Source organism: Numenius arquata, chromosome 6 (assembly GCF_964106895.1).
Source record: "Numenius arquata chromosome 6, bNumArq3.hap1.1, whole genome shotgun sequence".
Classification (NCBI taxonomy): Eukaryota; Metazoa; Chordata; class Aves; order Charadriiformes; family Scolopacidae; genus Numenius; species Numenius arquata.
Window position 1 is genome coordinate 35,822,238 of NC_133581.1, and position 21,200 is coordinate 35,843,437.

The 21,200-nt window shown below is 49.1% G+C and overlaps 1 protein-coding gene across 2 annotated transcripts in view; it reads left to right on the top strand.

The window, feature by feature from the left end:
* Positions 1-12,324, top strand: part of PRR5L (proline rich 5 like) — a 37,559-nt gene extending 25,235 nt beyond the window's left edge. The window contains exons 6-9 of one of the 2 annotated variants that reach the window (XM_074149639.1): positions 2,051-2,191; positions 3,629-3,755; positions 11,868-11,902; positions 11,951-12,250. In XM_074149639.1, the coding sequence (XP_074005740.1) occupies positions 2,051-2,191; positions 3,629-3,755; positions 11,868-11,902; positions 11,951-12,250 (603 nt within the window). Of the gene's footprint in view, positions 1-2,050; positions 2,192-3,628; positions 3,756-11,867 lie in introns of both variants that reach the window. The other variant, XM_074149638.1, reaches the window with a different exon arrangement.
* The last annotated feature ends 8,876 nt before the right edge of the window (positions 12,325-21,200 follow it).

The following is a 21,200-nucleotide window of genomic DNA, read 5'->3' on the forward strand; positions in this document are numbered from 1 at the left end:
GACAGGGAACTGCTGGAGAGGGTACAGCAGAGGGCTACAATGATGATGAGGGGCCTGGAGCATCACTCTTATGAGGAGAGGCTGAGGGACTTGGGTCTTTTTAGTCTGGAGAAGAGAAGACTGAGGGGGGATCTGATCGATGCTTATAAATACTTAAAGGGAGGGTGTCAGGAGGATGGGGCCAGTCTTTTTTCGGTGGTGCCCAGGGACAGGACAAGAGGAAATGGGCACAAACTTGAATATAAGAAGTTCCACCTAAACATGAGGAGGAACTTCTTTCCTGTGAGGGTGGCAGAGCCCTGGAAGAGGCTGCCCAGGGAGGTGGTGGAGTCTCCTTCTCTGGAGACATTCAAACCCCACCTGGACAAGTTCCTGTTCAACCTGCTCTGGGTGGACCTGCTTTGGCAGGGGGGTTGGACTAGATGATCTTCAGAGGTCCCTTCCAACCCCATATCATTCTGGGATTCTGTGATTCTGTGAAAGACAGTTTGTTGTTGGTTCCCCATCCTTTGCTGCAAATGTCACCGAGATGGCTTGGCTGTGCTCTTCTGGGATCCCAGCGGCTGCTCATTCAGAATGAAAGTAAGGCAGCCACATGCGAGAGCGTATGTCACTGGAGGCAGTAGCTAGAAGTCACTTCCTATCTCAGCTAAGTTTACACCAGGGGCTCAGAGCTGTTGCAGAAATATGACCTTTAAGCAGCCAAGTTGGTTAAATTGCTGTACAGAGGGAAACTGTGTAAACAGGTCACTGGTTTTTGTATAGTTGCAGCTGTTGGTGTAACTACTTAGTGTGGAAAAAGTATAGCAAATCTTGTTTTGTTTGGCACAGCAAGATGTTTGCATGTTGAAATGGGGTATGAAGCTAACGGGGCTAAACTGCGTGATATAAATAAAAGGCATGCAGCTGTTGCAATGCAGTTCAGAGATACGTACCAATCTTTCCTACACCTCCATCTTTCTAAACGCGGAGTGATGGTTTAAAACAGCAAAATGCTTTTATTATGGCCTAGCTGCCCTCCAGTATATTGGCTTTAATTCATATTTACATATTGATGATGCTGTTAATTATGACATTAAAGTCATTATGAATTAATGATTAACTGCTGTTAATTCCTTCCAGCTAAATATTTACCATGTTGAGTGTGCTATGGAGACCATAAAATAGTTCCCAAACAGACTGTGGGGCAGAGATTAACATCCTGGGAAGAACAAGGGAAATTCTTCAGGCTGGAAAGTGTTGGGCAGGGCTGGGAGGAAAATTTCTGCCGTTAAGCTGCCGTTAAGCAAGAGAAAGTCATGTGGACGTTAAGCATAGCAAAGGGAAAGGTGGTGACACCAGAATGCCAAATGGAGTCCAACTGGGTTTAAATATGCAGAAGAATATTACAACATCTCCATCTGCTAAGCCTGCTCACTTGTGGTGTTGATGTAAAAAAGTAACTGGGGCGACATGGAGAGCCTTACAGTGGAAATCAAAGCTTTTGCTTTTTAAAATTATGTTTGGCACAAGCAGTCTCACTAGCTTTGGTCGGCCCTAAATCCTAAAATCTGTAATGGACTGAATTGTGGATTTTTTGTCGTATCAGCAAGGTCCAAGATGCAGATGTTGAGCAAAAAGAGGATCCGACACAGACCAGACATAGGCTTAATTAAGGAATACTCCCTACCAAACCTTCTCTGAGTGGCAAAAGCAGGAGCTGCATCCATCCTGGGCTTTGGATGTTTGTGACCAAATTGGATGGCAGTTGGGTTTTACGAATAAGTAGTCTTTCGGTGAAATACAGGCCCATTTTTGGCTTCACTACAAACCTAGTGGTGCCTCAGATGAGATATTACTCATTTCAGAATTTGTGTGGGATGGAGGCTGAGAGGGAAGCGGCCAACGGGTGGGACCAAGTGGGGTGAATCCTCAGGCTGAGCAGCTGGGGGTGCTTTTCCACAGCAGCAGTGGGCAGGACAGACCCTTTCTGTCTGTCTATGTACGTGTGTGGGTGTGATGCTCACACCTCCCTTACCAACTCTTGGATTTTGCCTTCTGTGTTTTTTAGGGCCAGGAGTTGACTATCCGTCAGATTGCTCTTCTTGGCTTCAGAGACTTGGTCTTGCTGAAAGTAAAGTTGGAAGAAATTCTTCCTCTGGTCCGGACAAAGCTCCCAGCTTCCATTGTCCAGATGCTGTTAATCCTGCAGGTGGGGAGCCTCTGCTCTTCTTCATTTGACTCCACCTGGGTGTCTCGACCTCACTGAACTAATACAAACCCTGGAAAGGAGAGGGGGACAGCAGGGGGTGTGATGAAGGGGAAGTGGTGTGTTTATTTGTGAGCTGTGAATGTAGGAATGAGATCTGAATTTGAATGTCCTGAGCTTTCCTGGGAACAGGTAAGGATGTTGCTGTGAAAGGGCTGGGTTCTGCTCTTTGGTGTTTGTATTTTTATTGTTACCTCTCCTCCCCAGCTAGGAATAGAATCAGGACTCTTTTTTTCACATAAATTTTCATCTCTCAGCTTCTCTGAATGCCTCTGTGCCCTAGTCCTCCTGATTTCTCAGCTTTGCAATGACAGGGCGAATCTCCATCACAGCGGATTGTGGAGTGTGAAGGAGCTGTGGCTGTTGCCTGCCTGACGCCAGCCCCTTGGGAGGAGGAATATCTTTTGGCAGCAGGCAAAATGCTGTACGTCTTCCGAAGGCCTCTCCCAAAAGACCCAGACCTTCTGAGGACTATCCTCTTTATCCAGACCTCAAGAAAGTATTTTCCAAGCATGCCAAATACAGCCATGTATACCAGCTGCTTCATTTTTCGATATCACCCAGCCTGACAGTCCTGCAAAATACCATATTACAGGTGGCTGTTTGGGTTCATCTCACTTTTATTTCTTCTGCTATACACCTTATCATGAGTGGCAGGGAGTGAAACTTTCTGAAGTACAATCAAAACTGCAAAGTGGCTAAGCTGGTATTTCTGTCTGAGTTCTCGCTGTTCTGATGTTCCCAGTGACCCAGACTGTAATAGCAGGAGACACTAAACTTCTAGCTCAATTGCCCTGAAATATTTTAGTGAAAGAATCTTGAGGGCAAAGAGGGTCTCAAAGTGACGCATTTGAGAAAGAAAAGTGATTGAAGTTTTACAGGAAGTCAAGTCTGTGAACCGTTTCTAAAATTACTGTTGAATTGGCTAGTGTTATCTACCATCTTCACAGCTGTAAGCTCAGCTACAGAGGGTGCTTTTCCTGCAGTCCTGCCTCGGCAAAGAGCAGGGCTTTGCCCAGGGTGTGTTAAGGGTTTTCTACAAACAGATGGTTCCTGATAAGACTGCCCTGGTATAATTACATTGTAGTTGCACTGTTCAAATCCTCAGTGTGAGCTCAGGCACCTTGTACCTTCCTATCCCTTGGTCAGAAAAAAGCCAGCTGGCTGCTCAGTGTCCATTGGCTATGACTGGAACAAGGAGGTCGACCTGAATGGCTCTCAAATCTCCATTTGGGCTTATCAGCTGTGCTCCTCCAAATGTTCTACTGATATGGTTGGGATATTCCAGTGCAGAGATGTTTGATAGACCCCAGGCTTTACTCAAAAGTCTTACTCAAAACTACGTAAGGTTAATGTTGAATTTTTATGTCTGAATTTCAGAGTGTCCATGAGCCTACTGGCCCCAGTGAGGGTTACCTACAGCTGGAAGAACTGGTCAAGCAGGTGGTATCACCGTACTTGGGATTGTGTGAGGATCACAGCTTCTCCGGTAGCACCTGCTTGCTTGGTAAGACTATGTGCATTGTACAGAAGCTCTTGTTGGGGCACACAGGTTGTGTACCCCATGTGAGGGTTAATGTGAGGCGGTACACATCTGTGCTAGGAAAGGAGACAGTGTGTGACTCCATGAGAGTCAGAAACCCAAGGCTAAAACGCCCTTGAGAAGGTCCTCATTAATACATTTCTGAATATAGATCTCTGTGACAGGGTTTTTATTTTCCATGACCGAGTGAACTATTCCTGCGTCACCACTGCGCGCACACACGTGTGCAGAGTCTCCCCTCTCTCTGGAGGTGTGCCTATGGTCTATGCCTGAGGTTCTGCTTTTGTCCCACTGAGAGGCTGTATCATCCTCTGCTGCCGGTCCCTGTCCCTGCTCACTAACCCGCTGCGGCTGCCTGGATTCCCATGCCCACTGCTGCCTCGGCCAGCCTTCGCAAACAGTAAAGCTGTTAGATTTCTGAAGAATTACAGGGTTGTTTTTTTTTTTTGCATGGAGTCTTCTTCCATCTGAGGACTCTCTTTAAAAAATAATAATCTGTGTTTAAACTGTGGATAAATGGGTCTAAGTGAGAGAGCTGGCACTTAACATCAGGAAGGGGATGCTTATCGTGGAAAACTGCTCCATACCTGATCCCGGAGTTCTGCTTACACGTGTGGCCGGCCAGAAGAGATTGGCCAGTTAAGAAATGGGCATAGTGATACTAACTTGATAGTCAAGAAGATTTAAATAGAACAGTTGAAGAAAGCTCTGGTCTGCCTCTGTTTTTATAAGCTTTAGCCTTTGCTTCGATGCAAATTGTAGCAGTCTGGAGACACACAACCTGTCTTGTGCTACACCTTGGGAGTACGGGGAAAAGAGGGTCTTGCAGTAGAAGGATTTGTCAGGACTCATATCATCTGTGCCTGTAACAAATTCATGGCATCACTTTAGGCAAACTGTGGCTCAGGGTTTTTGTTGTTGTGGTTGTTGGGCAATTAAATTAAATATCTTTTATGCAAGTGAACATGGTTACCCAGTATACATTGTAGATTTGCAGATCCTGGGGCTAAATCTAGACCACATTCCCCCATAAAAGTTGAGCCTTGACAAATGTGATTGTTTTGCTGTTTGTGGACATCTGCATGCTGCTGGGATAGTTTGAAAGGAAGCTGCCTGACCTGTACTGAGGGCTCTAGCCATCATGGATTTCCACCAGCTGAACAAGGCATTAGTGTCATTAAAAATACCAAAAAGCACAGGAACTGTCCTTGTAAAGTTTATGTACCTTAAAATCTTTGTATTTACTTTGATTTTAGCTGTCCTTTATTTGTGTGTATTTCCAAGGTGGCCTTTTGCCCCTGCTGCACCCTGTGCTGAGCAGGAGGAAAGGAGGAACTTGTGTTCGCGTTGCACAACGTTGACAGCAGAGCAGCACTTTCCTGCAAATAATCTTGGTATTTTCAAAGTGCTGCTGTGGCGGTGGTTTCTTTTGCTTAACACCCACTTCTAATCAAACTTCTTTCTCTTCCTCTCTCCCTCTTTTTCTGGTGCCTTTTTGCTTTCTCAGAACCAGTTTCTTCTCTCACTGGGCAGCCTGTAGCGATGATGAAGCCCAGTAGGTAGCCCCTGTGGTAGCTTCTTGGAAACGCGCTGTTGCTCTTTGGGTACGTTTGGTTTCTCAAGAGATGCTATGGAGGCCAAACTGCCCTCTGGAGTGGAGCTGTCAAGAGGAACAAGTGTTGAGGAATGCGACTGAAGGTGTTTGCTCACAGCTGTGAATGCACATAAGGCTTCAGCCAGCAGGCTGCTGTACCTTAAACCTGATTTAGAGTGGGGGGAGCGCAGGGGTGGGTGTCAAAGGGGACAGGACGGCTCACAGAGGGTAGCCGTAGAGAGCAGCACCCCCACCTGCTCTTCTGTTCCCACCTGTCCTGCTTTGCCCATGTAAATTAGCTGTAACCTGCATTGGAAGGATGGTGTGTGCTGAAGGGATCCAGTTGTCTAAGAAACAGGGTTTTAATTGGGAATAGAGAAGGTAAAACATTCGCTCTGTTCCTCCCATGTATAAACCTAACATCACTGCTGAGCTGAGTTTGCTTGCAAAAAATTCCCTTAAAAACTCCTCCCAGTTTATGTTCCTGGCCATAATGCACCAAAACAGAAATAAAATTTTTAGTTAAAATATGCATGACAGCTCCCTTAAGAGACTGTCTTTTGTGGCCAAGAAAGTAAAGGGGAAAAAGTGAAGCGATAAATGAATGTTCAGAGTTTAGCCTAATTTTTACCTCATTCTCATCACAAAGGATTTTAATTTTGTTGCACAAAAATAATCTGTGGATATTTTTTCCTCAAAAGAGTCAGGTCATTCTTCCCTTGAAGAGAATAAACATCGAGAAATTCCTCACTGTCCATCTCTCTCTTTCACTGCCTGGTCAGTCATGTGTATGCCATGTCTACAGCTACAACTTCAGGACAGACATTTGCTGAGGGGGGGAGACCGAGGAATTACAGAATCACAGAATGATATGGGGTTGGAAGGGACCTCTGGAGATCATCTAGTCCAACCCCCTGCCGGAGCAGGTCCACCCAGAGCAGGTTGCACAGGAACATGTCCAGGGGGGTTTTGAGTGTCTCCAGAGAAGGAGACTCCACCACTTCCCTGGGCAGCCTCTTCCAGGGCTCTGTCTGCAGAGAGACACTCCAGATCATGAACAGGTAGAAAAGCTTAAAATCCAGGATTTTAATCCTCAGGCTACAAAACATGGGTTCTTTTAGGTGTGTGGGCAGAGCTCCATCGGGGCAGTGCAGAGAGGATCTTCCTGCCCTCCTGCCTGTGTTTCCCAGCTGGTGGCAGACTCTCAGCCGTGCTGGAGGTGCTGCCAGCAGAGCTAGGATATTTTTTCTTCTTATTTCTAGCTAGCTCACTGCGTGGACAAAACTTTGTAGACAATTATGACACTTCCCATATCTAGTAAGAGAGCAGCCTTCAATTTTAAATATGATTAAAAACTGGCCTGGAGCATAAGACGATAGCAAGTGTCTTGGAACCTTGACTCAAAAAGCGGAAACCAAGCATGTCCGGGTTGGCCTTGAGGTGGTGGCCAATGTGGAAAGTAAGCAGCAAACAAGATGGATTCACTTTCCATTCAAAGTGTGGGAGAAAAATGTTTTCAAAATGGATGGAGTGACAACCCAACAATGAATAAAGCACAGGTTGCTCAAACTGCCAGTTGATCCTTTATTAAGATGCAGAAAGCCTCTGACTTCAATCGGAAAGGTAGATGACAGAACCACAGAATGCTATGGGGTTGGAAGGGACCTCTGGAGATCATCTAGTCCAACCCCCCTGCCAAAGCAGGTCCACCCAGAGCAGGTTGCACAGGAACTTGTCCAGGCAGGTTTTGAATGTCTCCAGAGAAGGAGACTCCACCACCTCCCTGGGCAGCCTCTTCCAGGGCTCTGCCACCCTCACAGGAAAGAAATTCCTCCTCATGTTTAGGTGGAACTTCTTATATTCAAGTTTGTGCCCATTTCCTCTTGTCCCGTCCCTGGGCACCACCGAAAAAAGACCGGCCCCATCCTCCTGACACCCACCCTTTAAGTATTCATAAGCATTGATCAGATCCCCCTCAGCCTTCTCTTCTCCAGACTAAAAACACCCAAGTCCCTCAGCCTCTTCTCATAAGAGAGATGCTCCAGGCCCCTCATCATCTTTGTAGCCCTCTGCTGTACCCTCTCCAGCAGTTCCCTGTCCTTCTGGAACTGGGGAGCCCAGAACTGGTCCCAGTGCTCCAGATGGGGCCTCCCCAGGGCAGAGCAGAGGGGGACCTCCCTCCACCTGCTGATTCTAACTAACTAAGATTATTTTAACTTCTTCCATTGAGTGCCACCAGCTCTGTCATACGTGCTTCCAACACACATGTGGTTCTTTCTCTGGAGTCCTACCCATTTTGCTAGGATACTTGACTGTTCCTGTGATCCTGTGAAGCTGGATAATTCCTGTGGCTACATCAGATAAAATTTTAGCACTTTGTCCTTTAACCTCTTTAGTTTGTTTCACACCACCACCACCTTCCTCCTCCCTCCCCTGTCCCAACTTCTGTGAAGTTTTATGGTCAGGGATTGGCACAGATGAAGGTCTAGGTTATCGAAGGCACCCAGATACTTAAACAGCTGGGGTTCCAAGTCCACCAGTGAAGTGCTGGCGTTGTCCTGGTTGGTGGGTAATACTGCTGTAAGAGGAGCTGGAGGGGACTTTCAGTAATTTTCAAAACCCACCTTTTCTGTCACTTGGTTAACTCTTCTCCTGTCTACTACAGTGTTTCACACTGAGATGCATCTCAAGCACAGCATCTGAGCAGCACCCTTATCTTCTCAAAGGATCACAGTGGCAAGAAAAGTCTGGTGTCAGGCTGCGATATCTGGGACAGAGTGGCAGCTTGACTGTAACAGAATACAAGGGAGAAGAGGAGTTTAGTTGAGTTTCTCCAAACTGAAGAATGCACTGGGCATAAACTGCTATCTATTGCTTGCCTACTTAAAAAACATGTCACGCGAGCCCTGACTGAATGTGCATCTACTTGTTGTTAAGGTTGTAGAGAGGCAGGGGTCGGTCTCTTCTCCCAAGGAACAGGCGATAGGACAAGAGGAAATGGCCTCAAGTTGCACCAGGGGAGGTTCAGATGGGATATTAGGAAAATTTTTTACATGGAAAGGGTTATTAAGCCTTGGAATGGGCTGCCCAGGGAAGTGGTTGAGGCACCATCCCTGGTGGGCTTTAAAAGAAGGGTTGACATAGTGCTTAGAGACATGGTTTAGTGATGGGTTTTATCAGAGTTAGGTTGATGGTTGGACTAGATGATCTTAAAGGTCCCTTCCAACCTGGACAATTCTATGATTCTGTGATTCTACTTTTAGCATAAAGATGCTCTTGCTGGAAGCCAGCTCATGGTTTAGGCAAACAGCAGCCCTGCTGCCGCACCACAAGCCCCAGCACATGCTGCCCGTGTGTCTGTCCAGATTCCTGGGTGGGTTTGCAACCTCTGCTCCATTCTGAGCTCAGCTTTTTGCAGGGCTCTGGGTTGTAGCAGTTACTTCACTACAGTCAAACTGAGGACCTTTGATGTATTTTTGCTCGTGGGAGGCGGTGCAATGCTCCTGTTTGCATGCTCATAGAGGTCTGAGAGGAAGAGCGTGGTCTTCTAAATTACTGCTGGTGTTTCCTTTGATACCAGCAGTTTTTTACAATCTCCCTATCCAGGTTCTGTTTATATTCGAGAGCTGCATGAAGTCAGACTTTGAAACCCTGGTGTGTACATCAGCTCTGTGCGGTCTGCTGGTCAGGGAGTGTCCGTAGACGCACATGCAGACAGGTACACAGGTTCATCCACTGTGTGTAAGCCTGTGAAATGATGAGTACAGACCGGCTGGATTGCAGACTGCCGTGGCAGTTGATGTAACTAATGATACCAGTGGACCACTCTACTACAGCAGACATGATGGAAAAGGCTCTCAGGGTCTCTTTGCCAGTTCATGTGAGGGCAGGAATAATTTTATATTATTGCTTCCTATATTATGCTTTCTCTTAGTGGACTTTAATCTCTCAGGTCATCAGGCTTAGCTCTTTCAGCAGCACTGAAAGTTTACACACGAAACTGGCTCTTTTCCCTCACAGGAATATTTTTATTTATCTATTAAGTGAACATCAGGCCATGGCCATGATTTCTCTTTTTCCTGTGTAACCTGGCTTTTTGAGAAGGGCGGCAAGCTGTCCCTGTTTAAATGAAGCATGATTTAATTTTTAATGTATAGGAAAATAGAAGAATAAAGATTCAGCCTTTGCCTGCAAAATCTGCAGCTGTGTAGTCTGGAAAACCTGCAGTGTTTTGCACGGCTCAGTTCAGTTTAATCTTCTCAGACCTCTCTGAGGTCTAGCTAACTAATCTCTAGTTAGCTCAGACAGCTCTGCATAGCTGAAGCCATTGCAGGATAGACTTAATGTAAATATTAAATCATGGGATGGGGGAGTGCAATGAACCACTACCTCAAGAGGCTACTGAGCTCTCAGCCCAAGAGCTGAACAGCTCTTAAAGATGTTTGACTTCCCGGTGTCGACAGGAGATGGGCACCTAAATGCATTTAAAAATCTCAGCCTGGGTCACTCACGTTGCAAGTATATGACTGCCCCCACCACTGGCTTCTCTCTTTTCCTATCAATACTTCACTCTGTTCACAGAAGTCAGAAGTGAGGAAACCCTGATAAGTCCTGGTGAAGGTGGAGAAGCAGCTACTGCTAATGACACTAGTATTATTTCAGTCCTGTCTATGCCAGGGTAACTTCCCAAGACCCAGGCATGGGCAGCAGCAGAATGTCAGTGCAGTGTGTGGCATTTGGGGATCCTGTGCCCTGCCTGCATTCTTGGCTGCCCCCCTGCCTGCTGCCCCCCTGCCTGCTGCCCTCCTGCTCCATGCTGCCTGCTGCCCTGCCTCCTGCTGCCCTGCTTGCTCCTGCCCTGCCTCCTGCTGCCCTGCTTGCTCCTGCCCTGCCTGCTGTCCTGCCTGCTCCTGCCCTGCCTGCTGCCCTGCCTGCTGCTGCCCTCCTGCTCCATGCTGCCTGCTGCCCTGCTTGCTCCTGCCCTGCCTGCTGTCCTGCCTGCTCCTGCCCTGCCTGCTCCTGCCCTGCCTGCTGCCCTGCCTGCTCCTGCTCTGCCTGCTGCTCTGCCTGCTGTCCTGCCTGCTCCTGCCCTGCCTGCTGCCGTGCCTGCTGCCGTGCCTGCTGCCCTGCCTGCTGCCCTGCCTGCTCCTGCCCTACCCGCTGCTGCTGAGGGAGCTGGAAGGAGGGGTGCGCAGCTGAAGCACACTCGTGTGGCTCCCCCCCTAAATTACTTTTTCCCAGTGCCCTCCGGCTTGCTGTGGCTTGAGCTGCAGATGACACCTAAAGAGTGTATTTACCATAACCAGCCTCAAAAATTATTTGCACATACGCTTAAGCATGAAATGAACCGTTTTGAATGAATGCGTTATGGGCAGCAGTGGGGTGAAGTGTTGTCATACCTTGACTGCTGCCAGTGGTGGAGTCTTGGCTGCTCACGCTTTCCCCCCTGCAAGAATATAGAGTTTGTTTTCTGCTTTTCTTCCTGGTGCAAGCTTCCAAAAGCTGGGGTCTGCGCCTCAGCTTTGAGTTTCAAACCCGGCGTTTTTTACCCTTAGGCGTTTTTGCCAAAAACACCCTTGGCGTTTTTGCCAAGCAGATGGTGGACCCTGCACCCATCAGTTCTGTGTCACCACCTTCAGCCGTGCTCCCCAAGTACTGCCTTCCTCTTCTGCACCTTCCCCCAGGTGCTGTGGGCTGTTGCTGTGCACTGTCAGGTGTTTTCAGTGTCTAGCTCCAAAACCAGACATGTTTTGAAGTGGATGAAATGTTCTTTTTCTTCCATAATCTTTAAAAAATACAGTGGGATAGTGCTAGCAGAACCGCCTTTCCTGAGGCAGCTAGAGAGGCAGCGCAATGTAAGTGCCAGGAATTTCATGTTGATACCAGCTAATGGCATCTCCTGAGAGGAATTTTCCTGAGGAAGGGATGACAACTCAGGTCCTCACTGAACGCTTTTCTGGGGACTTGTGCCACTTTGGTGTCGCTGATTTTAGTGAACCTGCAGGTGAGAGCTCCTACTTGGTCCTTACCCCCTGGGTAAGAGAGGAGACTGTCAGGATGCTGAAGAAAGTCCATTTGCTGGACTTGTTACTTTTTGGCTCCCTCCTCTTGCAAACAGCAGCGCCATTGCCTTACAGCAGGATGGGAGGTGTCTCCTTGCTGGGGGAGAGGCAGCCCTCCTTTCCAAACCCCCAGCAGTATGAATCATAGAATCATAGAATGGTTAGAGTTGGAAGGGACCTTAAAGATCATCAAGTTCCAATCCCCTGCCATGGGCAGGGACACCTCCACTAGAGCAGGTTGCTCAAAGCCCCATCCAGCCTGGTCTTATGAACTAATTGAGCACCGAACTGTTCCCCGGTGATAACGAGGTGGGATGCTCTCTGGCTGCACCCTGAGTCCTCCTTGTTCCCTGAGGCCAGCCTAGCAGTTCAGAGGATGTTTGGTCCGTGCCCTGTTGACCATTCCTTTTTCTCTTCCAGAGAGGCGGTACTCTAGATCCCGTCCTAAGCCTGGTGTGCCGAATTACTCATCTCATGTGCCGACGAGCCGGCAGCCCAGTGAGATGGCCCTGACCCCGCTGACAGAGCAGGAGGGTGAGGCTTACCTGGAGAAATGCGGCAGCATCCGTCGCCACACTGTCGCCAACGCTCACTCGGATATTCAGCTCCTGGCCATGGCCTCCATGATGCACACAGGGATGGTGGCTGAGGAGTCGGACAGTCCCGACAAGTGCCGCCTCCTGCAGCCCAGCTTTAGCCACAGGCAGTGCTCCAGTGAGCCCAGCATTGCCGACGGGCCGGAGGCAGTGGTGGCGGCTGGCAGGCAGGACCCCCCAGAGCTGAACTGCACCTCGGTCAGCTAGAAGACATCTTGCTGAGGAGAGGAGGAGAGCTGTGTGCACTAAGCTGGACAAGGTGCCGTCTCGTCCCTGCTGGGAAAAAAAGGAAAAAAATTTTGAGTTTTGCTCGTGTCATTGAAATGGCCTTGAGGGATCTTGGGTCTCTTTGGGAATGCTCTCTAGGTTTGTTTTTCTCGCCTGTCTGGGATCAGTGTTGATGGAGGTACCGGGCTGCTCCCAAATGAGCACTGAGGGCTGCAAAGGTTTCGCTGTTGAGCAGCGCAGTCACCTTATGTCAGCTTCCTTCCTCCGCTAGTCCAAACCCTTTGGCCTCAGGTTTCCTTCTGTTTCTTTGGGATGATAGCCTTCAATGTTAGCCTCTTTCTGCTTTTCTCCATCTTTCCCAGCTTTGTGCTGCTTGTTTGCTCTTTGTTCCTGCAGCAGAGACCCCTGTGCAAAGTGTTCCCCTTGCGTCTGGCGCCAGGATGGTGATGGCCGAGGACTGCGTTTCTCTCTTTTAAAGGTGAAATCAGGGATGAAACTCTTTGCATCCTGCAGGAAGATCTGCTCAGGTGACTTGTGAGGGAAGGAGATCTTTCACTTTGTCTCCCATGGGCATGGATGAAATGTCCAAATCCAAACAAATCAGATTTTTTTTTCCCCCAGACCTGAGGAGAACTGAGTGTACACGGAGTCTCAGCTGAGTACTTCTTCTGTACCTTATTTGGTTCCGGTCACATCTCTGGGGATAGTGGTGTAAGTTGGGTGCAAAGGAGGGCTGGGTGTGTAAATTGGGGGCAAAATACAGTCCTGAGCATCCTAGCATTTGGCATCAATTTGTTTTCAAAATTTCAGTGGTGGTAGGGCTACAAGGGAAGGAGAAATCTAAATGGATCTCCTTTGGGAAGGAGATGCTGGGCAGAGTCGGCACTTGTGAAGGAGACATAAAGGTACTTCTCAGCGCTGGGCCCCTGGTTCCAGACCAGGAGGTGAGGAACAGAATTTCATCCTTGGGTTGCTCTGGAACTTTTAGCACTCACAGATTTCGTGAGACCAAAGATAACCATGGGGCGTAGAGAGGAGTCCTGCCTTGGCAGTGTGTTCATGAACTGCTCCTGACCTCCAGTGGTACCTGCCTCAGCACAGGGTTCCTTCTAAGATAGAGAGAGGTCTCTTTGCAGTCTTTGGTTTTAGTTTTATTTTTTCTTGAAGAATAGGAGCGGGTCCAGTTTTCAAGTGTCTGTGTCCGGCCCTGCAGTGTCTGCTCTGCAGCATCGCTTGGTACTCACACGCTGCTTCTGTGGGAACAGATCCTGTCTGTTCGAGCCGTCCCCTGGGACCCTCTGCCCATGTCTTGCTGTGCCATATCTACACATTCCTTAAATACCTCCAGGGATGGCAACTCCACCACCTCCCTGGGCAGGCTGTTCCAGGGCCTGACCACCCTCTCAGTAAAGTCATTCTTCCTAATATCTAATCTAAACCTCCCCTGCCCCAACTTCAGACCATTTCCTCCGCTCCTGTCTTTATTCCCTTGGGAGAAGAGGCCAACACCCACCTCTCTACACCCTCCTTTCAGGGAATTGTAGAGGGCAATGAGGTCTCCCCTCAGCCTCCTCTTCTCCAAACTAAACATGCCCAGTTCCCTCAGCCTCTCCTCGTGTGACTTGTTCTCCAGACCCCTCACCAGCTTGGTGGCTCTCCTCTGGACACGCTCCAGCAGCTCAATGTCCTTCCTGTAGTGAGGGGCCCAGAACTGAACACAGCACTCGAGGTGAGGCCTCACCAGTGCCCAGTACAGAGGCACCATCACTGCCCTGCTCCTGCTGGCCACACTGTTCCTGACACAGGCCAGGATGCCGTTGGCCTTCTTGGCCACCTGGGCACACTGCTGGCTCATGTTCAGCCGGCTGTCCACCAACGCCCCCAGGTCCTTTTCTGCCGGGCAGCTTTCCAGCCACTCTTCCCCAAGGCTGTAGCGTTGCCTGGGGTTGTTGTGACCCAAGGGCAGGACCCGGCACTTGGCCTTGTTGAACCTCATCCCATTGGCCTTGGACAATTTGGTAACAAAGCATCAGAAACACTGGTGGTGAACACAGGTCACGCTGCCTTTGTAAACAGAGGTGGTGTTTTGTCTCCTGTGGTTTGCAGATGCTGGAAGAGATACTTGAAAGGGCCTGGGTTTGTTTTTTGCAGTCGCCCATGGCACCCTCGCCATTGGCCTTTGTGGAAGTGGAGAGTGTTTTGCTCAGCAGCACGTGTTGAGGAGCAGAGATTTAGTTGTGCTGGCTGCCTCCTCCTCGGAGATGCACAGCTCAGTGGAGGTCAGGATGATACGGCTTTAAGAAGTCTTCACTTCAGATGGATTCTAGGATAAATTGCCCCCCCTAGTCATAAATTAGACTGACCAGGCCAATGTATTTGTTGTCCTCTGCCCCAGGGTGGCCATAGATTATGGTGAAGCTCCAGAATCCCTGCGGTGACAGCTGAACTAGTAGACTGTGCTGGTCTCACCTTGGCACAGTCCCGCCAGCGTGGTGCAGATGATGGCATCCTGCTCAAAAGGAATTGATTTGGCCCCTTGCAGTGATTCACAGCTTTCTCTTAGTCACAGTGGGACACGTGGGGAAGTGATGGCCCTGCAGCACCCTGCAGTTCACTCTTATGAATGCTTTTCTCCTTTCTATTCCTCCTCTAACCCGTTTGTCTTCTGTAAATACCCAAACCATTTGGATTAGTGAGCAGCACCCTCTTTTATGTGAAAATTAGAATGATTTATTTATTTCCTGACATATTTTTCGATCGTTTCTAGGGCTAATAAGAATCCAGTCCTGGTTTTAACTTGAATTTCTTTTGGTTTACGTGTATGTATAATTTGAATTATTGTGATTTTGTGTCTGTTACTTTGCAAAAATTTGCACCAAGCCCCTCTGAATCATGCACTTCCCCGGTTGGTTTGTTTTGAGGGAGAATTAAAGCTTGTGGCTTTACTTTGTCAGCTGAAGGAAAGAGGACTTGTTCTGTAAACCCCGCTGAGGGTGTGACCCTGAGCACCACTCTCGGAGACGATGCGCGAGCCTCTGCATGCCCGTGCCTTTTGGGGCAAAGTGGGTGAAGCTGAAGCAGTGGGAAAGCTGTGCCCTGCAGTGCCCGTCTGGCACTGGGGGGTGGTAGGGGCAGCTCTGGGGGCAGAGATGAGCAGCCCCCCCTGCCCTGGGACTACTCGTTCCTGCAGAGCCGTAGCCCTCTGGAAGCGGAGAGCAAAGACTCTGTCCCTTGGCCAGAACCACGGTGTGGGAAACACATTTTGGGCACAGGGTTCTGGTGTGAGGTCACACTCCTGCCCCGCTCACTCAGCCGGGCACGGGGCAGGTCCTCCCTACCCTCATGGTCCTCCCCTGGAGAGAACCTGCGGGAAGAACTCTCACAATGGGGAGAAGGGATTCCTCTCACCACCTCCTAAAGTATGTCTGCTGCCTTTTAGCTGGATAATCACCTGGACTGAGTCAGTTCCCAGCACACCGCATCTGTCTTCTCTTTTCACTCTTAAGGTAAGTGGTTTATTCTCCACGTCTGCACAATTCTGTCATAAACTTACGGAGGGGGTCTCAGCAGAAATCTAGTCTTAGTACAATTGGCCCTTTTCCCAACATCCCCCATAGGCAATCAGCGTGTTTTTATGGCCAGTAGGCAGATCTTCTTCAGTCCCCAGCTGGGTGGGCAACAACCTGGTCTATTTTTTTGTTTGTCTGAAGAAATGCAGCAGATCTTGGTGCTGGCGCTGGTGGGAACAGGGGGAGCACCACAGGGTTTGGACTTACGCTGAGGTAGAGCATTGCCCTTTCTTTTTAGGTCCGCTTGGCAATGGTTCCCCCTGGAAGGGACGGTCTTTTTGTGCTTACAGCCCTGGGCTGACAGACTGAAAACGCTTGGCTCTTAAAGACAGCCTGTGTGTCCCAGAGAACACAACCTGAGTGTCTAGTGAGGGACAAATATTCCTCTTAATTCAAAATGGAAAGAGCGTGGCTAGTACTTGGTACCTCCCAGAGCAAAGAGGAGATAATTAGTTGTCCTATTCATTTTTCAAATGTGGAAGGTGGATCTGGCAGCGTAACAACAGCTTAAGTGGGATTTTGTTACATATCCACCCGTTTGGAGAGTGCTGACTCTCCCCCTTGCTATCCAGCAGCTCCGGGTGAGAGCACCACAAAAGCTTCAGAACAGAAATGCCAGCTTTTAAAGCAGCTTGGAAGCAAAGGAACAGCATGGTCTCATTAATACGGTGCTCAAAATTGCATGCAATAAAATACCTGCCACTTTCCAGCTGGGAATTGGCTGCCCTTCATTCATTACTTGCACCTGAAGATACCTTGAGTGCCCGTGCTATATCCAACTGATATTCCCACCCGGGAGGGCAAGTGCTGTATAATTGTGCCAGTTTACGTTTCTCCTGTGTGTAAGTTCATTTCCTCCAGGGCAGGATGAATCCCGCCCCGAGCCCTTCTCCAGGTGTAGTGAAAGCTGTCCTGAGTACACTAGGAGCCTGTGAGTACCTTGGGCTGCACTTCTCCTGTCCAAATGACAAAAAGAAATAGCAGTTCCAGTGAGGCTACAAGTGAACTGAAAATTGCCATTATTAATCAGTAGTTGCTCGTTGTGCATGGCCGACACACTCTCTGGGCCACAAATACGGGCGTGCGTGTAGGAGACACATCTGGATGGGACAACATATGGGAGGGCAATGAAGAAGAAATATATGCAGGTAGAGGAAGCATTAAATCTTTTCCCAGATAATTGGTATAACAGTGGGGTAGAGGCTTAATTATACTTTGGCCATCAGACTTTTCAATAAGCAAAAGGAAAACAAGCTCCTTAAAAAAAAATCCCAAAATACAATGGCTTGAAGGGTCTCGCCTACTGTAGTACGGAGCAGCTTTGCAGGAGCTGTACATTGCCACAATATTCGGGGAGTCACTTTCTGAAGTGTTCGTCATCAGGCTTCAGAGCCAACTCCCACTTATGCCAAGAGCTAGTTTGTAATTCTTGTGGCATAATTATTATGGACTATGCAGTAACAACCTCTGTTACATTGAAAAATAGATTGGAGTCACAGAATTACGCTTTCTGATCTTGAAATTTATGAAGACAGCTGCACACCCAGGAGTTGTCTGTGGTTGCTATCATCATCATTCCAAGCTATTTTTTAATTCTGTCTTTTTTTTTTTTTTTTTTAACCCACAATTATGAGTTCTGTGAGAGTTGCTTGGACTCCTCAAAGAGCAGACAGGCCAGTTACAAGATGCTCAGGGTTCAAGTCAGTACTGCACCAGGACTACCTGGAAGGGAACAGAGGTTATATATATTAAATGTCAGCAAGAAACCCCACAATCTGTGCCCTATATCACCTACCCCGTAGGCCTCTTAGACTGATTTACACCCATTATTGGTAAGCAAGACCTCTTCTCCACTGCGGGATTTTAATCCCCTTGACACTAAACGCTTATCGATTAACATATATCAGTGGTTCTTGGAGTAGAAACGAGGACCTCCCTTGTCTCCTGTCTCTAATGAACAGCTTCACTATCACAAGTGCTAGACTTCAGGCTCATCTCAGGCCGATGAATTACCATTTATTTGCTGTGTGGTTGGGTAGAAGAGAGGGTGGGAGAGGCTGTTCTGAAGGAGGGCACTGATGATACATATGTAAAGCCCCCATTAGGTGGTTTATGCACCACATTTACAAGAAACACCCTGCTCTAATCCTCTTTTTTTTTTTTTTTCCCTTTGGTGGGGATGGAAGGGGAGCTCTGATGTGCATTGAGACTTTGACACTCAGGGATTCAGAATGACTCTCCTTTACAAGTTTGAGTGGGTGCTGGGGAGGGCAGAGAGGAGGGGATTTCTTGTGATTTTCCCCCATCCTCATTTTTTTCTTAGAAGACGGTGATGGGCAGCTATTGCATGCTGAGCATCACTGCATTTGGTAGCGCAGATGGAGTTCCTCTGAGCTCCTATGTTCAGTCTAGCGCTTGATATCATCGGTCTCTCTTCTCACTCTTAAATGTTAGACATCTTTCTTCCCTGAAAAACCCAGGAGCAGCTGGAGGCGTGCTCCCCACTGCACCCATGCTCCTGGTGAGAGGAGGCAGCTCATCCTTCCCGGCACTGCAGCAAAAAGCAGCTGCCACTGTCTAGTCACAGAATCACATATTCACAGAATCTTCATGGTTGGAAAGGACCTTTGAGATCACCGAGTCCAACCACACACACACACAAAAGAAAACCCAAACCAACAATCTCAGGCACTAGAGCATGCCCTGAAGTGCCATGTCTACATGTTTCTTAAATCCCTCCAGGGATGGCGACTCCACCACCTCCCTGGGCAGGCTGTTCCAGGGCCTGACCACCCTCTCAGTAAAGTCATTCTTCCTAATATCTAATCTAAACTTCCCCTGCCCCAACTTCAGACCATTTCCTCTGCTCCTGTCATTATTCCCTTGGGAGAAGAGGCCAACAGCCACCTCTCTACACCCTCCTTTCAGGGAGTTGTAGAGGGCAATGAGGTCTCCCCTCAGCCTCCTCTTCTCCAAACTAAACATGCCCAGTTCCCTCAGCCTCTCCTCGTGTGACTTGTTCTCTAGCCATTCCCCTATCAAAGAGTGTCCCCTTTTCTTTAATCCAGCTCTTTGAAATGAAAATAAATGCCAAAGTAAATGAGACCTGGGAGCATTTGCCAGGAGCCCCCTCCTAGCTTATTAAAGCATATAAGGTGGTGTGAACCAGGCTTGTGAGCCAAACAGACAAAAAAGCCCATCTTCAAAAGCGTATTTCTTTGACTTTCCCCAGTGCTTGGTCTGATCCACTGGCTGTCTGCATCGTTATTGCCATCCTCCTTTACTCCGGGTTTACAATGGAGAGTGGAGATCAGTAAGATCTGCACCCCTCCCATCTGTTTGTTTGGTTTTTTTTTTTCCCCTGACTAATTGTCATGATGAGCTGATTCACTAGCAGAGCAGTGATGCCTTGAGAGGCCTCTGTCCCCACCTCCGCTGGCCTGGCTGTGGTGAGGGAGACCCAGCTCCCTATGAAATAGCGAGGGCACATCCAGCAGACGGGGCTGTGGGGGGCAGGCAGAGCAGAATCAGGCATTTGAGGGGGTGGGTATTGACTTTGCAGGATGTGTTGCTCCTATGTTGCTTGTTTGGGGTTGCCCTTTGTGGAGGAGCCTCAAACGGGCTTTTGAGAGTCTTAGAGGAAAGCAAGAAGAGTCTTTGTCACTTGCCCTGTCTCTCACCCCCCCTGCAAAGCCCATCCCCTCCCCTGGGCTGTGCCTGGGGCAGCCGGCACCTCCGGTACCCTGTGGGCAGCCTGTCTCTGAGGACAAGAGGGAACGTCAGAACAAGAGGGAACGGCTTCAAGCTGCAACAGGGTGGGTTTAGACTGGGCATTGGGAAACAATTCTTCACAGAACGAGTGGTCAGACACTGGAGGAGGCTGCCCAGGGAGGTGGTTGAGTCACCATCCCTGGATGTGTTTAAGAGCCGTTTAGATGTGGTGTTGGGGGATATGGTGTAGGGGAGAACTTTGTAGAGTGGGGTTGATGGTTGGACTCGATGATCCCAAGGGTCTTTTCCAACCTGAATGATTCTATGATTCTATGATTCTATGAGAGCAGGTAAGGTAATTTGGTTAATGCTGGAGAGGGTGTACAGGGAATTACTGCAGCAAAGGTGGTTTGGGGAGGAGGAGAGCCCAAGCCCAAAAGGGCTCCAGGTGCTTAGCGCCACAAAGCACCCCTGGCACTGGTGAGAGCAAGGTGTGTGCGGATGAAGCTTTTGGGTGAGCAGCAGCCGTGCCCACGCTCAGTATATCCCTGTCCTCTGCTTCCCCGAGACTGCTACCAGGGGTCCTTTCTCTCTCTGAAAGGGATAAAGCCGTATTTACCTCGATATTGCAGGTCTGCTCTAGCCAGCAAAGTATCTGTAAATGTAACCGGTGGAAACGAGTGAGCAGAAGTTCACGCTGCCCGATGGGGCTCACTGCCAGCAGGCAAAGTTTCTCCAGACACAGGGGTGTGTGAAGTCCAAACTGGGAGACCTCACCCAGTCTCTTTGGGTGTGCCTTTAAATCACGGGTCTGGACGAGGGGATCAAGTGCACTCTCAGTCAGTTTGCAGACAACACCAAGTTGGGTGGGAGTGTCGATCTGCTGGAGGGTAGGAAGGCTTTGCAGAGGGACCTGGACAGGCTGGATGGATGGGCTGAGGCCAATGGTGTGAGGTTCAACAAGGCCAAGTGGCGGGTCCTGCATTTGGGTCACAACAACCCCCTGCAGCGCTCCAGAGTGGCTGGAAAGCTGCCCAGGAGAAAAGGACCTGGGGGTGTTGGTGGACAGCCGGCTGAACATGAGCCAGCAGTGTGCCCAGGTGGCCAAGAAGGCCAACGGCATCCTGGCCTGTGTCAGGAACAGCGTGGGGAGTAGGAATCCAGAGGTGATTGTCCCCCTGTACTGGGCACTGGTGAGGCCCCACCTTGAGGGCTGTGTCCAGTTTTGGGCCTCTTAACACAAAAAAGACATTGAGGGGCTGGAGCGGGTCCAGAGAAGGGCAACGGAGCTGGTGAGGGGTCTGGAGAGCAAGTCCCATGAGGAGAGGCTGAGGGAGCTGGGGGTGTTCAGCCTGGAGAAGAGGAGGCTGAGGGGAGACCTTCTCACTCTCTACAACTCCCTGAAAGGAGGGTGTAGCCAGGGGGGGTCGGTCTCTTCTCCCAAGGAACAGGCGATGGAACAAGAGGAAATGGCCTCAAGTTGCACCAGAGGAGGTTCAGATTGGATATTAGGAAAAATGTTAGGTTTAGTTAGGTTTCAGTTAGGAAAACTGAAAGGGTTATTAAGCCTTGGAATGGGCTGCCCAGGGAAGTGGTTGAGGCACCATCCCTGGAGGGATTTAAAAGAAGGGTTGACATAGTGCTTAGAG